We start from the raw sequence: 18,461 nt of genomic DNA, 5'->3' as shown, positions 1-18,461 counted from the left end.
TCATTGCCCAGTGTGGCTTTGGTTTTGGGCAACACAACTGCCTTCTTCTCGTGGCTGAGAAAGGGCTTGAACCGGGGATTGTCACTTGCAATGTCCATCATTAATTTTAATTATTCAAGGCCTTGTCTGACTCATCCAATGGTGAAAGAACAATCCTTGAAGCACCAATAAATCCTGCCAATGCAAGTCCAAATTTTGTATGGATACCTGGTGGTGTGAGAGACCTGTCTCCTAATTTGAGATTTTGGCAATGTTTCAGACAACCAGTATTTTGACTAACTGTTTCTAGAAAGGGGAACAAAAGAACAATTCTTCATTAAATGAACAAAAGTGCCTGCTTCTGACCAGAACTTCAAACACTAACTGTCATGCATGGTCCCATTCTCTTAAGTTTAACTGGTGTATAATAACAGTCTACCTATATATCATTTTGTAGTGAGTAAATTTGCCCACTGCATCTTTAACAGGCCACCTGGCATCTCTGGCCACTTTGTTTTTTCCATTTTCTGTATTTTCTTCTATTTTAAATTAAAAAAAAAAAACTCCACTCACTTGTATAGATTATCTATAGTGTGTTGATATCTTTGGGATTATATTATATTTTCTATATTTAAATTTATTCTATATTATATTATATTTTATATACTTTTGCTGTATATTCTAGTTTATCTTCATGTAAAGTGAAACGTAACTTTAATTTAATTTAAATTAAGGGATAATGAGTGATGATGTTTACCATTATTTATGACCCAGAATCCTTTGTGCAATGAAAAAGACATACCCAGGGTCACGTGATATTGTCACTGAAGCGGAAATGAAAGTTCACTAGCGACAGCAGCGGAGCACAGCTAAAAAAGGTACGGGAAAGATTACATTAAAGCCCTATTCATCAGTGTTTCAGTGAATGTATCGTGTTCTGATAGGAACCACGTAACTACCAACGCTGTTTTACTTGTTGTCAGGCGATTAGAACAGGTTTTATCGACATGTCCTTTTACAAAATCCCCCTACGAAGCTTGCTCGCTAACAGTTAGCTTCTTCTGGGTGAAGTTAGCTACAATTAGCCACATCAGACCGGAAATGTTGCGACTTGCCCTTCAAAATAATGGTCACAGTTGTGATATACAACATTTTGTAGAGCTACGTAATGCCCTTTTAACAGTAAAAAAATCGCTTCAAAATGTAGTGTTTTGTTTCCTGTGTGCATTGTAGTAGATGTACCATGTTGCAAAATAATAGTATTTGCCAGCTAAGTTGTAGGTGGAAAAAATGACCGGAAGTTAGTATTTTCTTTGCCGTGCTTGACAGTGATGCATACAAATACCTTGATCATCTTCCGTATTTGTGTTTCGTGCGCAGCAGCCAAGGGTATTTAAATACGGGGACAATGAAATGTGTTCAACAAGGACAGTTACATTTGTGTTAGTCTGTATGAAGTTTAGCCAGCATCCCCTGAGTAGCGAATTTCGTTAAGGCTGCGCAGCCGGTCAGCTTGTTCCACAAGGTTGATGGAAGATGCTGTGCGCTTTTGTTGTGATTGCTCCGATCTGATTGTCTACAGCCCGGAGACAGACCTCAGGTAGTCATTTGGTTAATACAGCTCGTACAGTAATAGGTCGCTTTGTTTATGGCTTGGTCACATCTGACCATGCATCACTGGGTTTTGTCTGGTCTCACACTGAGATGCCAACAGCAGTCACCTTGGTTGGGCAGCAAGTAACGATAATAGGATGACATCCCCTCCACAAACCAGTTTTAGGGTTAGGGCATTTACTTAGTATACAAAATGAAGATCAGTATTAACAACAGCCCCAGACTAGAGATGCAGAGTTGTGCTGCGCACTGTCCTTGCATATGCAGTCCCTTTTGCATTCAGTCCAGCAGGCTACATCTCTGACTTTGCTCAAGGTGATGTTGATAGGCTCTGATGAAAGTCTTGGCACTTGGAATACATTTTTACCTTTTTTAGAAATTTATTTGGCCAGGCTGCTAATTATACTTATAATATATGTTGCTGTTTTTTTAAGGGGATGTTCGATTGTTGCAATGAAGTGACAATATGTTGTAATATTGCGTGTGTGTGGTTGTGTTTCAGAGCTGTGAGGTCATGGCAGCTGCCAGCGTGAGCAGACCTGGCGGTGCCCAGACCACTGAAAAGTCTCAGTTGATCTTAAAAGGTAATGATGTGTTTTTTGTCATCTCATTGACTAACTGGGACACACTAATACAAATAATGGCATGGCATTTCCTTCCTAAGTGAGGATGAAACAGGAGAGATCCCCATACTGCAGTGTTGCACCCACAATGTGTGTGTTCTATCTCAGAAATTCCCACCAATGGAATAAAAACTTCAGCCATGGTGGCTCTGCACATAAGGCAGCATGTTATCCTCTGTCCTGTCTTTCCATCATAACATGAAAATATCCTCTCTGTATGGCGCACAAACTTGTCAAACCCTTTTCTCAGTTATAGGAACTTCCTTTTTAAAAATAATGAGTCAGCCTGACACCCCTCAGACTATGTTCCTCCTGCCAATTTTGCACTTATTACTGATGGTCAGAAGGCCATAACCTCTCTCTCATTGTTCACCCAGCAAACATGCTGTTCAGACAGGGTGTGCAGCAGTTTCACAGCAATTATAAAATGGGGAGGTTATCAGGACAAATCAGATTGTGTCAAATACATTTTATTTGTGTATATTGTATTTTGACTGTCGATTATACTTGCCTGACTTTTTGCAACCACCGTGAGGTGTTGTGAACACCACCTATCATTGCTTGTACAGTAAAGTGTGGCCAGTTGTTACTCAGTCAGACGTGAATCCCTGGTGATTGAGGTTGATTAACTGCTCAGATCAGATTTCTTTCTCTTTTTTTCTGGGTGTGTTTAGAATGATTTAGTGTTTCCGTTACAATACAGCACAAACAAGTCACCACTTTGAACTGACCTGCATGTGCAAAGTACCACTGGTAAAGGTGTAACATCCAGGCTTTCAGTTTCGTTGCTTGAGTTTTTGTTCGTATTAAAACAACATCCCAAACAGTTTTGTGGCCTCACACATGTTTGTCCAACAGCTGTACACCTCCATCACAGCTGTTGCCTGTACAAAGGACAAATCAGATTACTGCAAAATTTGCATGAATTTCTGATGAATTTTCAGGTTTAGGAAACACACCAAAGATCAAAGTAAGAATGGAAAATATCCAGTTCGGGGTTTTTTTTTGTTTTCTCACAGCATCTTTAAAAAAGAACAAGTCAGAGTCACTTACAGTATGAGGGGCGAAATGCAGATTTATTCCACTCTTATCTGCAGGGTGAAATTATTAAGTATGAATGTAGAGTGATAATGAAAATCAACCATGCTGGTCTGGTGATTACTGTCTCTTGTGCTTCATGCTAACACCTTTGCATACATTATATATAGGCTGATGATAGTATTTTGCATATAATATGTCACCCTGTATTTCCCGTTACGCACATTGTAGTTTTGTGTTTTAACATAAATCCATCCATCCATCCATCCATTTTCATCCGCTTATCCGGGGCCGGGTCGCGGGGGCAGCAGGCCAAGCAAAGCACCCCAGACAGCCCTCTCCCCGGCAACACTTTCCAGCTCCTCCTGGGGTACCCCAAGGCGTTCCCAGGCCAGACGAGATATTAAGATTAAGATTAAAGTTCCACTGATTGTCACACACCTGAGTGTGTGAAATTTGTTCTTTGCATTTGACCCATCCCCTGAGGGAGCGGTGAGCAGCAGCGGTGCCGCGCTTGGGAATCATGTGGTGATCTAACCCCCCAATTCCAACCCCTGATGCTGAGTGCCAAGCAGGGAGATATGTAATCCCTCCAGCGTGTTCTGGGTCTGCCCCAGGGCCTCCTACCAGTGGGACGTGCCCGGAATACCTCCAGCAGGAGGCACCCAGGAGGCAGCGGCTCTACTCCGAGCTCCCTCCGGATGTCCGATCTCCTCAGCCTATCTCTAAGGCTAAGCCCAGCCACCCCACGGAGGAAACTCATTTCCACCGCTTGTATCCGCGATCTCATTCTTTGGGTCACTACCCAGAGTTCATGACCATAGGTTAGGGTTGGGACGTAGATGGACCAGTAAATTGAAAGCTTTGCTTTCTGACTCAGCTCCCTCTTCACCACGACGGACGCACGATGCCTCCTTGAACTCCCTCACTTGAGGCAGTAACTCTCCCCCAAATCGGAGAGGGCAAACTACTGGTTTCCGACACAAGACCATGGCCTCAGACTTGGAGGTGCTGACTCTCATCCCAACTGCTTCATGCTCGGCTGCAAAACGCTCCAGTGCATGCTGGAGGTCATGGTGTAATGGAGCCAACAGAACCAGATCATCTGCAAAAAGCAGGGATGCAATTCTGAGGTCCCCAAACTGGACCCCTTCCTCCCCCAGCTGCGCCTTGAGATCCTGTCCATGAAGATAACAAACAGGATTGGTGACAAGGGACAACCTTGGCGGAGGCCAACAGCCACCGAGAACGTGGTCGACTTCACGCCGAGTATGCGGACACAGCTCTCACTTTGGTCATACAGAGACAGAATGGCTCGTAGCAGCGAGCCAGGAACCCCATACTTCCGTAGTACCCCCCACAAGACCCCTCAAGGGACGCTGTTGTAAGCCCTCTCCAGGTCCACAAAGCACATGTAGACTGGATAGGCAAACTCCCACGCCCCCTCCAGCAGCCTTGCAAGGGTAAAGAGCTGGTCCACTGTTCCACGACCAGGGAATCTGAGGTTCGACAATCGGTCGGAGCCTCCTTTCCAACTGAAATGTTTAACATAAATGTTATGTTCAGGGGCGTCGGTGGCTTAGTGGTAGAGCAGGCGCCCCATGTACAAGGCTGAAAGGAAAAAAAGTTATGTTCAAACCTTTCTAGTCAATCCTAAAATGAATACAAGGGCACCAAATGAACGCGACAGAGAAAAAGCGTTTCTTTGCCCCAAAAGGGGGCTACGTCTTGCCAATGATGCAATGCCAATGTGGTTTATGTATACCTTGTCATGTTAAAGACATTCGGTCAAGCAGCGCAGCACTAGATTTTAAATTCATAATACAAGGAACATATTTCGCATGACTTTAGACACGTTTGCAGATTTTTGTGAACATATTTTAAACAATAGCAAAATAATGTATATTCAAAACTTTTCCAAAACATTCTGTTCATTACAAATCATTTCCAAGCCTGGAAAACAGTTTTTCTAATTTCACCTTGGGAACTTTGTTCTATCACCCTTTAAAGGGATACTAACAGTATTAAGGCGCCCCCCCCATGCTGCCAGCTGCGGGAACTCCCTGTCTTTCCGTGTGCCAAAATCTGTTGGATGACTGGTTTTGCATCTTTGATGATGTGAATGAGTTCCCAGAGATGGCAGCATGGGGGACTCTTTAACACTGTTCATCTGCACACATTTCCCACGCTGCAGTGACAGAGATCAAGTTAAAAATCGGCAAAGTATTCCTTTAAGTTATCCAACATGTTAGCAGATTTTTACACATCCATCACATATGGACCATTGTCAGCTTCAAGCCATGGTTTGGCCATCTGACAAGTATAAGTCTAATATTCACTTCTTTTAGCTCTGTTTTGGTCTCCACCAACTCTTGAGACCCCTGACTAGAAGCTACAGGCCTGCTTTTCTGTGGGTTCATCACAAGACCCAGGTCATATACAAGTGTGATTCATTGTTGCATTTGAAGTATTGATTCAAGCTGCCTTAGTACATTTTTTATTGGAGATTTATTTGCAAAGACCACATGCATTGGCGTTTTTAATTGGCAAGACACAGCAATGCACCTAGTCTCATGACTAGGCTGCCAGAAGTTAAATTAAGAATAAGAAGTGCAATTCCCATGAAGAAGGAAGTTTATGCAGGCAAAAACAGTTTTCTTCTTCTTTTATTGGTGTGGCTTCTTTTTGTTGTTTTGCAACGCTGAATGAGTTAGTGCTACTGCCTACGCAGAGGACATCAGCTGAGTAGGCAGTCCTTCAGTGTGGCCGAGGACACATTAGCATACACACTGCAGAAAGAATGTGACTGTATGTGGCCAAGACCACATCCATACTGCCCCTGTCAGAGACCCCTCAGTCAACTGAGATCGCTTGCAGTCTTTTTTTATTTTTTGCTAATCAGTGTGCTGTGCATTGTACTTCTGGGGATGTTTTGGTCCCCAGACTTTGCCGCGGAGTGAGCGCTCTTCACTGTGACGCTATAATTTGGAACAGACAGCTGCAGACACAATGCAGCAGCACAGAGGAGGACAAATTTTCCACCTTAAAGCCGCAAGATAGTGCTGGCAAAGAGCCATGTTGCACATTTGCAATCTGTTGTCAGTGCCGTTAGCTTGTTTACTATAATACATGAATGCCCTGTCACTCTGAAGGTGCTGCTGAGCCCTGGTTAAACTTTAAAAACTTCACATGGAAAATAAACCAAATTGCTGAATATTTATGTTAAATGGCCAAATCTGATTTGACTGACATAATTCTGAGTCGGGTACAGCCAGCCCTAATTCACACCTGTACTTTAAGCTGTCCACTTGTGATCCATTAACTCAAGACGTATATTAATATCACGTGTAAACAGGGCCTATTTCTGTCTGCTGTTTGGTGCTGAACTGGTTACAGTAGGTAATTGAAGCTTTTCACTAAAACATTATGAGAGTGCTGAGAGTGAACCAAAACAGTAATGTTATGGGCCGGACAGTTAAAAAAATTAGCTGAAGTTTACAATAAAGCTCTGTAAAGCTCAGGGCATAATTTAGGTCATGACTACAAGTTGTGATTTATCATGTAACATGCACTCTTGGGCATTTTTGATATAGGACATTGCACAGTGCATGTTGTAGGTACCCTCCTCTCTCACCAGCTACTTTGTTGGTTACAGTGTTGGCACAACATCTAGAAATGAAAAGATAATGTAATAAACCAAATTATCCATTAATGGTGTAATATCATTCAAGTTTATGGAGGCTATACTTAAGTCTTGGCATGAAGCACTAGAGTTACATTGATGTTTTTTGTGTGTGTTTCCTCAAAGCCTTATTTTCATATAAACAGGCCAAAAAAGTACAATGTGACCTACGCCTTTCTTTTTCCTCCTTTCTACTCTACCGGAATTATTTCACTCAATCACAGTTCAGTCACTGTGATTGTTTGAGCTCTGACTCACCTCCCCTTTTACCTCACTATTGATCTTCCCTCACCCGCTGTTTACCTCCCCCCAACTTCCTCTCACTTTGGTGAGACCTACTTTTTATTCTTCCATTGCTGGCGCTCTACCACCTCTCTGTGTCACTTCCTTTTTATCTTCAGAGGTCTGCTAATGTCTCGTTTGTGATAGGAAGGCGTACAGAAGCCTTTATCTCTGTCATCATTTATTCATCCAACCGTCGTCCTGATCAGACGCATCCTGAGGAACACTGCCAGGCCTGTGTGGTCTTCAGTTTGCAATCCAGAAGTGATTCAGGACAAACAAATCGGCTCTCTTATGACTGATGCATGCTGTAACAAGATTCTCAGCAGACCTACAAGAATTCAAGGCCACTAAGCCTGTCTAAGCTCAGCTGTAGGTTTTTACCAGAGTTGCAGAGTGTTGGGATTTACTGAAATATCACGTAATATAGAGAGATGTATTCAGAAAGGGTCAGAGTTTCAATTCTCTGTAAGAAGCTATTTACTTTAACACAATACAGCAGTTATACAACTTCTTTCATTCACACTCCACACTCCCCTCCAGTGTCCACACAATTGTTTCTCGGTTGAGGCCTCATTGTAACCATTTAATTATTTCCCTAAACCTCAGTCTCATGAAAGTGAAAGAAAGTGGTATGGCAGATGTTTTTCTTTCTTCCACTAGAGGGTGATGTTTATATTTGTCTGTTGGTTTGCACTTCCACCAACACACAAGTTACGACCCAAATCCATACAACTTAGGCGACTAATTATAAGCAGGTTCTGAGTATGTAGTATGAGGAATGACAAAAAAAGTGTACTCAAAACAGTCAGTATGCCTGCATAAAAAAACAGTTGAAGGACATAATATTTTCCCACAAGGCAATTCATAAAGGAATATGACACACAGCTGGAGGAAAAGTAAAGCTCATTGTGAATGGTAGTAAAACGGGTCCAGGAACACCTCAGAAAACAAAGCTAATGCTGATGTTTTAAGCTGTCTGTTTGTTTAGCTGAATTGGCAAGGGCATGTTCAAATTGAAGTTTGATTATATATATATATATCTGAAGGTGGTATTATATAATTTATAATTACATAACACTTTACTTTTTTTTCTTTTTTTTTATACAAACTGCAGAAACGGTATACTGACAGTGATGCGGACAGAACCAAAATCAGTATCTTCATTTCTGACAGAGAACAGATTACAGTTGTGTGGCATTTTCTCCATACATGTAAGAATAGTTAAGGACTCGGCGAGGCTGATAAAATACATTTAATTAATAACATGTAAATAACAAGCCTATTAGAAGAAGTGGTAAACAGTCTGGTTGATAGTTATCTGAACATAACATTAACATGTCTTAAAGTATGCCCATAAAAAGAATAAAACAATTTTCATCCTTTGATCCCAGAGAGCTTTGTGCTTTTACTGAACTGCCATAGGCTGTGATAAGTTATAGTATGTCACAGAGCTGTCCTTGAGCATCAAACACAGCAACCACTTGAGCTCTGAAATGTCAGAGATAGATGATTGGCACACACCAGCAAAATAACCTTTTTTCTTTTTTGTTTTGTTTTTTTTCTGCTCTGCAGATTTGAAACTTTTTGTTTACTTTGCTATAATGGCCTGTTATTGTTTGAAAATAGTTGGTGGGTGATATGTAGGACCTAATTAAAACTGTGAATAAAACCATAAAATGTTCTGTATAAATGGGTACCATGGAAACAGACTACTTCCTTCCAAAATAAAGGTGTGAAACCAGGTTGCTGTATTAGTCCAAAGGACAGAGGGATATCGTATGCTGTAAAGCCCTGTGAGGCAAATTGTGATTTGTGATATTGGGCTTTATAAATGAAATTGATTGATTGATTGATTGACCCTGTTATATTAACAATGAACTGGCAAAAGTGGAACATTTATACAGGTAATCTAATTTCATGTATATAGCACATGACGTAACATGTAAACTTAGTGTGCTTAATGTTAAAAACTGATGTGCAAACCCCCACCCAAAGATAATTAGGAGCCCACAGCCACCCGAAGGACATAAACCCCACATATGCATACATACACAAAGCCAGTCAGTCAGACACACAAACACAGTAACTGATCATAAGACTGATAAAAACTAGAAACGTTTCAGTTTGCTGTTGAATGAAGATACAGTTGTGACAGAGTACAAGACTAACTCGCAGTGCACCTTCACCAGATCTAGATCTTTATTTCTGGTGCGGTTAGATGATGACCAGCTAATAACAATCATAACAACGGAGAGGGAGGTTGTAGTCGATGAGCAGGCCAGAAGTGGTTGAAGGACAACGTGTATGAAAAATGAACCTGTATTTTATGCTGAGCTAGAGTTATCAAATACTGATTTATTGACACATATCAATCTGAATATTTGAAACAGTTTCAATACCTATTTCCCATACTGTTAATACACAGGTAACAGCTGCACTTTCTTGATCTCTCTTATTGTTAATGTTTACTACAGCCTGTTGTCATGATACTTGAATTTCCAACTTCAGTACAGTACCATGACGAATATAGATAATAAATACTGTTTTTGATACCACAGGGAAAATTGACATTGAGGACACACAATTTCATTTTTTATGTAACATGGCTACAGTAAACAAGAGAGAGCAAGAAAGCACAGCTGCGGCGGTGCATCTCTACTGCAGAAAAAGAGTATTGAAATCAAGTCAAATATTTGTGATTACATTTATAAATGGATATTTCTGACAACACTACCACAGTCATTCTGCTTCTCTCTGCGACTAACCAAAAAAAAAACAAAAAGATGATGTTGTCCTGTTATTTATCAACAAAGTAAAATTTTATGCCCTCTGTTAATTTTTCCTGTGGTATCAAAAAAGGTATTGAGTATTGATTAGGGGTGGGAATCATCAGTGGCCCCACGACACGATAGTATCATGATTCTTAAGTCATGTTAAAACATTATTGTGGCTTTAAATGTTTTGCGATATGCGTATTGATATGAGTATTGAGATAACATATTGCAATTTCTTACCTATTTTCAAAAGAAAAACTGTCAACAATCTGTCTTATTTAATAGGATAAAGTTGTCAGTCTGTTCATCTCACTTTAGTCATTTTTATTGCAGCAAGATGTATCCGGAAAAGCGGTTTATTTTAAACTTCTAGAAGGCTGCTAAAAGTTGAATTTGTATTTGCAATATTAATGATTTACAAAACAAAAAATCAATACTTGGTGTGTGTATTGATACAATATTGTCACACAAAATACCGCGATACCATGCTGTATCAGTTTTTCCCCCACCCCTAATATTGATATTTTTCAAGGTATCAAAATTAGAAATTCCAGTATGATGACAACTCTTATTTAAGTAGAGCAGTAATATTGGTGTCTTTGTGTGTACACGTGAGGATGCCGGCTGATGTGTGTTTAATGAGCTGCTTTGTGTTTCCTCTGTTAGATGCTTAAATTGAAGGCCTTTTCTGTCTAGATGACCTAATTAGGGAGCCCCATCTCACTGGTGGACAGTATCTTATTTAAAAGAAACTGTGGATGTGGTGTTGTTGACATGAAAGCTAAACCTTTGACCTGTAACCCACATGAAACACAAATATTTTTTTATATTGTGGTTGTGCTTTGGCCACAGTTCCGCGGAGTGTATCTTAGTCTGCTCAGTTATGCTCTCTTCCATGTGACACTCTAACTCTGTGTTTTTGTTCTTTCCTATAGATGAACCAGGTTTACAAACATTACACATTTTCACCCCCTTAAAATTCAACTATATTGCACTGTAACTTTTTCCTTAATTTGTGTTTGTGTGTATGTGTGTGTGTGTGCGCGCGCTCAGTGGTTTCAGCGAAGCCCCAGTCTCCCAAGCTGCCAAACCGTCACTCTCGACTCAGCTCCTTTGTCGAGGTGACTGCAGACGGCCTCACCAGTGAAACCAAAAAAACAGGCAAACGCAGCGGACACCTCGAGCTGCAGTGGAATGAAGACCTCACCCTGTAAGATCACCAACACACAGACAAATACACACACTGACCTTTATACCATCCTGTAGTTTATTGTTGCTAAACATGTTTGAACCATTTTATAGAACATAAAAAATCAGTTTCATCCTGCTCTGTCGTTATGCTGGAATGTTCAGCTGGTTCCACTGTAAAAAAAAATTGTAGTTTATTAAAAGTGAAACTCAAATAATTTCATACAATTCCTGAGATAAAACAGATTACATTATCTACTGATGTTCAGTATTTGTGGTATTTTTAATGATGTGCGTTAGTGTGGTAACAAGTCTCAGTAGATAATGTCTTGATAATGTGTTCATAATGTCTTGATAATGTGTTTCATATTTTTCACAGTAATGTGACACCTCAGAGTCGTCTGGATCTGAAGCTGTGGAGCTGCCACACCCTGAGGAAGGAGCTACTGGGCAGCGCCACTATAGACCTGCTGGACACACTGCGCACACACGATGGCAAGAGTAAGGACACACGCACAGAGACAGATAATTAGAAAAGGTGATAGATTTCTCCAGTGTTTGAAGGGTACAGTTGGTATTTTTCAACCTGGACCCTTTCCCCCATGTTTTTGTGTCTAAGTGACTATTAGGAACAACAGTTTTTGTAAATGGGTCCAGTATTGAGCGAGAGCACTGCAAACGGAATAATCTGTAGGGATCCTTTTCACAATTGTCGAACCCTTAGAATAGTCTGAGCCTGTTAGTGGCAACAACAGGCACTTGTAGCGGACGTAAATTGACGATGTGATCATGCCCTGAATGGTTACACTGCAGCTTGTTTCACCACTGCTGACTGCAGCACTCTCGCTCAATACTGGACTGATTTCAAACACTGTTGTTCCCATTAATCATTTAGACTGAAAAATATGGGAAAATAGGGTCCAGGTTGGAAAATACTGAACTCAGCCTTTAACATGGTACAACCGACTTAAAAGTAGTGTATTAACAAATGGAAAAGAGAGCTTAACGCACACACAGAATTAGAAAAGTGAGGGAAGTAAGGAAAAGGAGAAAAAACAGACAAAGTGTCCCTCCATGTCACTTATGAAAGTCTTTTCTTCTGAGGCTTTAAAGGCCACACTGAACCTGCTTCTCTCCTAAGTTTAGCGCCAAGAAGTTGCACGCAAATACTAAAGTTAACTTAACAAATTGTAAGAATTTTTCTTTAAACACATTACGGACATTTGCCGTGGACATATTTACCTATGTATGATGACCACTTGAAGGCAAATAGCTTGTAAATATGACGTGTGATACAGTAATTCCTTACTGCTGGTTGAAGCTGATTAGGTCCTTTCTGTTTCAGTTGTCCGCCTCTGAATTTGGACACAGTTTTAGTTCTAAAGGCTATGTTGACATTATAAGCAAATGTGGTATGAATCTTATTTTTGATGACACATGTCACAGGACACAGATCTGATATTTGAGAGTAGTGTGGACACAGAAATCTGATTTCTCCCAATCAGATTTGGGCCACTTTGATATGTGGTCCTAAATCTGATGCATATCCAATCACTGGCCATGTGAGAACGGTCAGATCAGACTTCATGTGTGTTTTTCCCATACATCCATGGTCTTTCCACTTCACACTTAACTGGGCAGGTGCAGATCACTCACCGTACAGTGTGAGAGTGGTCCATCGTACCTACAGAAGGCTGTTGGAGCCACATCGCTGCTGCTGTAAGCTGCCCCAGTAGCCAGCCAATAGAACCTGACTGCCAGGCTCTCTGACAGGCACAGCTTGCCTACATGCCATGACAGCATTGTCATGAGTTGCCAATAGAGATATTGAAATGTAGCCTTGGTCATACTAAGGTTTTGGAGGAACCCTCCACATTGCAGCCCCACCACTCCCGACTTCTCCCACACCTGTCTTTTCACAGAACTACCAGCAATAACTGCTAATAGAGATTTACTTTTTGTGTTCCTTCGTCTTTTCACCCTTATGCCATTGTCCTGACAGTTTATAAACCTGAAGCCTCAATAGTCAATAAAACAAATGCACATTGCTCTAAAGATATAGCTGCACACTTCCCCAAACAGAAACACATGGCTAATTATATGCAAACCTGAATGTGATCAGTGTAGACAGGCTAGATGGATCTGGGGAAAGACTCAGAATTGAGCATTAAGCCCTGTAATGTTAAAGTCAAGCTTGAGAATTTGTTTCACAAATCTAAATGCATTGTCTAAAATGAGACAGAATTAACTTTCTCCATTATGCTTATAACCAGTAAGGTTGAACTCTAGGACAGACGCAAAAGTTATGCACCACTAAATGTATTACACAATGTCCAGCAGTGACCATATTCTGGTCTGGTTTTATCTTTGGAGTAATGAAATGCCTGATCATATCCTTCAGGAGATTCAGAACATTCACCTGACTCATCCAGATTTCCTCTGCTGACTAACTTGGAGATATTGAAACAAATAGTGCTTTTCAAAGTAACTGCCATTGGTGACTTGCTGGAAGCTGTCTAATCCTGTGTCGGAGGAGATTGAACAGTGTGACACATTGCCATGATTGCATTTCCCATCATGTACCACCCACCTTAAAAGATGTGCATTACTGGGTGTTTTTTTTTTGAAATTGTAAAAGTTTTGATACTATATACTGCCACATTTGAGTTGCACTTCTTATACTGATCTATATTTTACGTGAATCAAATACTGTTACAATATTTGTAATATTCGTATTATTCTGATCATAGAATAATTTAAGTCTAGATGAGCATTCAGTGCTATCTTTTAGCACCTTCCTCTTGTTGTTGCTGTGGAACAATTTAGACAGCAGTCAGTGAGACAGTTTTAACTTCTTGACACTGAAGTGGCACTTCTGCTTCTGAAACCACTATGAAGAAAAGCACGACACCATTATTCATAAAGATCGAATGTTACTCAGCTCTGTTGGCTAGTCTTTGCTCATTTAATACCTCGTCTGGTCACAAAAGTCTCAGCAGGGTGGCCTTCCACTGTTATTGCCAGGGAAGATAATACACTATGGGTTCACACAGTTTCCTCATTTTAGAGCAATAGCAGAGGATGTCAGATTTCCTCGCTTTCATCTCTCCTCACTCCCCCTCCCTCCAGCTCCAGCTTCTCCCTCTCTCCTCCACCTTTGTCCTCTACCTTCTCAACCACTCATCCCCTTTCTCTGTCGTTCTTCCTCCCCCCTCTAGTGGAGAATGTCCAGCTGAGTCTGGTGCTGCAGACGGAGAACAAAGGCTCGGTTGTAGCGGGAGGCGAGCTCAACGTCTGTCTCGACGGCATGGTTGTTGATCTGGGCACGCTGCCGAATGGCAGCACGGCAGCAGACAGTGAGTCCCGCCTTTACCACACACACACACACACACACACACACACACACACACACACACTCTCACACAGAAATGAAGGTAATAACACAGAAATTCACAGAGAAGCACCAAGAGAGGTGATCACACTGAGGCCATGTTCATACACACATATCACTGCTGTCATGTGAAAAACTCCAGAGTGCGATATTCATGTTTGATGGAAAATAAACCTTTTTAAAGAAGTGATAAAAGATAATGGTCAGTTTATACTGTGGGGAGTTTAGGAAGAGGTTATAGAGCACACAATAAGATTTAACCCCCATTTCAATGTAAAAACACACGAGAGTGCCATAAACAGCACTCTAATAAACTTGTATCAAATAAAATTTAATCCATAAAACATACAAACCTCTACAACCTTTAAACATTAAAATGCAGGGTGAAGTTGACACCAGGAACGGTTCTTGGCATTTTGGAAATACGAGGTTTTTACTTGTCAGTGAAGATATATTGAAGAGAACACACACACACCGTGTTACCACAGAAATCCAGACAGCTTATTAGTACAGAATACACCTCAATATTAAGCAGCTTCTCCTCCTCTCACTCTTTCCCTCCCTGGCTCTCTCAAATATTGCCAACATACGCACATGCACACACACACAGACACACACACACACACACACACACACATACAACATACACACAAACATCGATTTGTTTGTACAGTAGGATGTTCGTGTGTCTCCACCCTTGTAATGGGTGTTTTCCCGTCTTGGAAAAAGCCAGAGGCTTTACATTGTGTAAATCACAACTTTCCAAATCTACTCGTGCCCACATGGCTTTGAATTAATGGTGTCTGCGCCAATACACACATTTTGGTCTTTGTAGTGGTGAAATCTGGGTTTTGAGTCTTGTTAGTGTGTTGTGTAAGTGGTCACAGAGTTGTGCAATTGTACAGTTGCATGGCAGAATATTGTTATTATATGATCACTTGAAGTTGGATTGTTTATAACATTATTATTTATTAAAGTAAACTAAGGATTTCCCAAACCGCTCCTCCTCCAGTCTGCATGTTGAAGTATCCTTGGGCAAGATACTGAACCCCAAATTGCAAATGTGTGAGTGTGTGTGAATGTTTAAACTAAGTAGCAGGTGGCCACCAGTGGGTGAATGCGTGTGTGAATGGGTGAATGTGACATCAAGTGTAAAAGCGTTTTGAGTGGTTGAAAGATTAGAAAGACGCAATACAAGTACAATCCATTCACCATTTTACAATACCCATTACAACATTTGAGGTGATACTTAACTTTTTGCATTATTATCTTGAAAAGTTCCTTTATGTTTTTAATAAAATATAAGTGAAAACACTGGAAGTGTTTTAAACATTGTTAGCCCTCATACAGTATCCCTGGCCATGCACGTTCCTCATATACATCTTGCTGATGAATGTTTCTCATGTCACAAGAAGGGATGTTCCTAACTACTAATCTCCCTGACGTTTAGAAGTTTAAACTTTCTTACTGAAAGTAGGAAGACAGGCACAAAATTAAGAGGAATTCAGTCTGTAAGGTTAGACATTGTCCGAAAAAATACTACATATCTTAAAAAATCCACTTGAAAACTGTTTGTGGCATTTTTCAGTGACAAAATTGTACCTTGAATGTCGCTGACATATGTGGCACTTTGCACCATGTGTTCAGAACACTGCACATTTACGAAACATGACTGCAACTCACAAAATAAACGTTAACAAATAACATTTATTTACCAAGTATTTTATGTCCTGACTCCATTTTAAAACACACACACACATATATGTAGACGGACACATGTGCCTCCAAGAGCACCTCTCCTGTTCAGCCCAGTGATAAGACATCCAGCCAGTGCGAGTGTTTGTGAGATGCGGACATACTTTCCATGTTGAATGTCAGCTGCTAGCTGAGGACTCATACCAGTCACGCGATGCGCAGGCGGTTCCATTCCAGAGAGGGAGAGAAAGAGAAAGAAAGAGAGACGTTAATGATCAGAGCTGTTAATTTCACAGGCAGATACAAACTCCTCCTGCTTTCCTCTGGGTATCACATTGTATTTTGGTTACGACCAGCAAGGGTTACAACATTTACTTGACTAGTTGACTAATTGTGCACATCCCCTGCCTCAACAAGGTTCAACCCTGGACTAGCACTCTAATTAATTCTTCATATATATATATATATATATATATATATATATATATATATATATATATATATATATATATATATATATGCTGTGATCTAAAAACCTAATGTGCAGTTCTTCTGTTATTGTTGAGGATGCACAGTCCACCACTGAAACCCAGCAACTAGGTGGTCTTATAGGTGGATTATTACTTGTGCGTTAAAGGGTTACAGTGTAGCTACTCCAAAGGCTTTGCCATAGCTTACATACACCTCCTGCCCCTGTGGTGAGCTGTGGGATGAGCTTAGCGTCATCACTGACCAATGCTTTTAGCTTGTCCACTTTGATTTCCAGGTAACAGGGACAGCTCTAGGAAAGAGCAAGTTGGGTCGATCTTTCAGGTCTGTCAGACAAAGACGTGTGGCATTTTTGTCAGTCGATCCCCGAGGGCATCTTTTTACTCAGTGAGTTACAGAGGAGAGCCTGATTAATACATCGACATGGAGAAGTTTTTTGTCGGTTTCAGCTGATACAGGTATCTGGATATCAACACACATTTTGGCTAATAGGTAATTACAGTACAGAAATGCCCAAGATATGTCTGAGGTAATAATTTTTGAAGGTGTTGATATTAAAAGCTTATATCGGCCAAGATATGGTCATTACATTTTTATTCTAAAGATACATTACACAGTTTTGTAAAAAGCAATGTACAGACTAATACAGATGTAAGTCCTCTGCCTGTATTTTCTTATTTTCTTCTTTTTTTGCTGTGTTCTGGATGCTTCTAGGCACAGCACATAGGTGAGGTTGGGTTTTAATAAATTGGTAGTGACCAGGTGCCAGACTATATGCAGCACGCATCCAAGAGAAAGCTACAGAGATTGTGGACACAGTGTCAAGAAAAGACAAAACTCAAATCTAGCAAAGCAAAAGGCAAAGCGGACAAAGCTTGTTTCAAAACAAGTTTGAATCTGGGATTGCCTTTTGCTTTTGGTGGCGAAACTGTTCACAAACAGTCACTAACAAGTTCTGCATGGTATACCTTTAATAATGATATTGTTATCAGTCTCAGAAATAAGGCTGAAATACAGAGTGACCATTGGAGAACTCAGATTATATTAATATCCTCATTTAAATACTTCAGCAAAAGTCATTCATATGTTTTTGTCTAGACAGAACCACTGTACCTGCTTGTGTTGTGGCATCAGCTGTAAAGCCCTCTCAGACCTGTAATTGATCCAGAAAGCATCAGCTGGGTTCCTGTCAGTCTCAATAAATTTCCTTTTAGTGGCCCCATTTCAACTCAAGCCTGGCAACAGCTCTGCATGCTCTCCCTCCACAGAATATGTCTGGTCTCTGCTGTGACACACCTCTGCCTGTGGGCTGTTGTCACCAGGAAAAATGAGATGTGTCATGGAGCAGACTCAAATTAAAGTCTGATTGCACTTTTGCTATTTTAACCCCGAGACAGTGCAACACAGTTCCTTTAAATTTTGAGTCAGCAGAACGCAGTTACTTCTAAAATAGTCCCACTTTTACTCCAGGGTTTCTCTATGGATCTGTGATATATTTCTGTTACATTCATCATTAACTTTGCAAACTGCTTTTACCTGCCTTAATTGTAAAACAGTAGAGTGGAATAGCTAAAGATAACTGTCCTCAAGTGTTTGAATTATTCAGCCTACATGCCTGCAGCTATTTAAACTGTAGCTTCAGTCTCTCTGCTGCACTGTGTGAAACCTTACAGCAGTAGAGTTCAGTTTGCTTAGGGTAAGCC

The 18,461-nt window shown here is 40.7% G+C and overlaps 1 protein-coding gene across 2 annotated transcripts in view; it reads left to right on the top strand.

Annotated features, from left to right (window-relative positions):
* The first annotated feature begins 770 nt into the window (after positions 1-770).
* The window catches only part of wwp2 (WW domain containing E3 ubiquitin protein ligase 2), a 71,427-nt gene continuing 53,736 nt past the window's right edge, over positions 771-18,461 (top strand). For both annotated transcript variants that reach the window (XM_078168170.1, XM_078168169.1), the window contains exons 1-5: positions 771-857; positions 2,096-2,177; positions 11,049-11,205; positions 11,563-11,684; positions 14,402-14,539. In XM_078168170.1, the coding sequence (XP_078024296.1) occupies positions 2,108-2,177; positions 11,049-11,205; positions 11,563-11,684; positions 14,402-14,539 (487 nt within the window). In that variant the 5' untranslated portion in view covers positions 771-857; positions 2,096-2,107. The remainder of the gene's footprint in view (positions 858-2,095; positions 2,178-11,048; positions 11,206-11,562; positions 11,685-14,401; positions 14,540-18,461) is intronic.

This window comes from Epinephelus lanceolatus, chromosome 5, assembly GCF_041903045.1.
Source record: "Epinephelus lanceolatus isolate andai-2023 chromosome 5, ASM4190304v1, whole genome shotgun sequence".
NCBI classification, from domain to species: Eukaryota; Metazoa; Chordata; class Actinopteri; order Perciformes; family Serranidae; genus Epinephelus; species Epinephelus lanceolatus.
The sequence above is the reverse complement of the archived record's forward strand: the minus strand, read 5'-3'. Positions and strand labels throughout refer to the sequence as shown.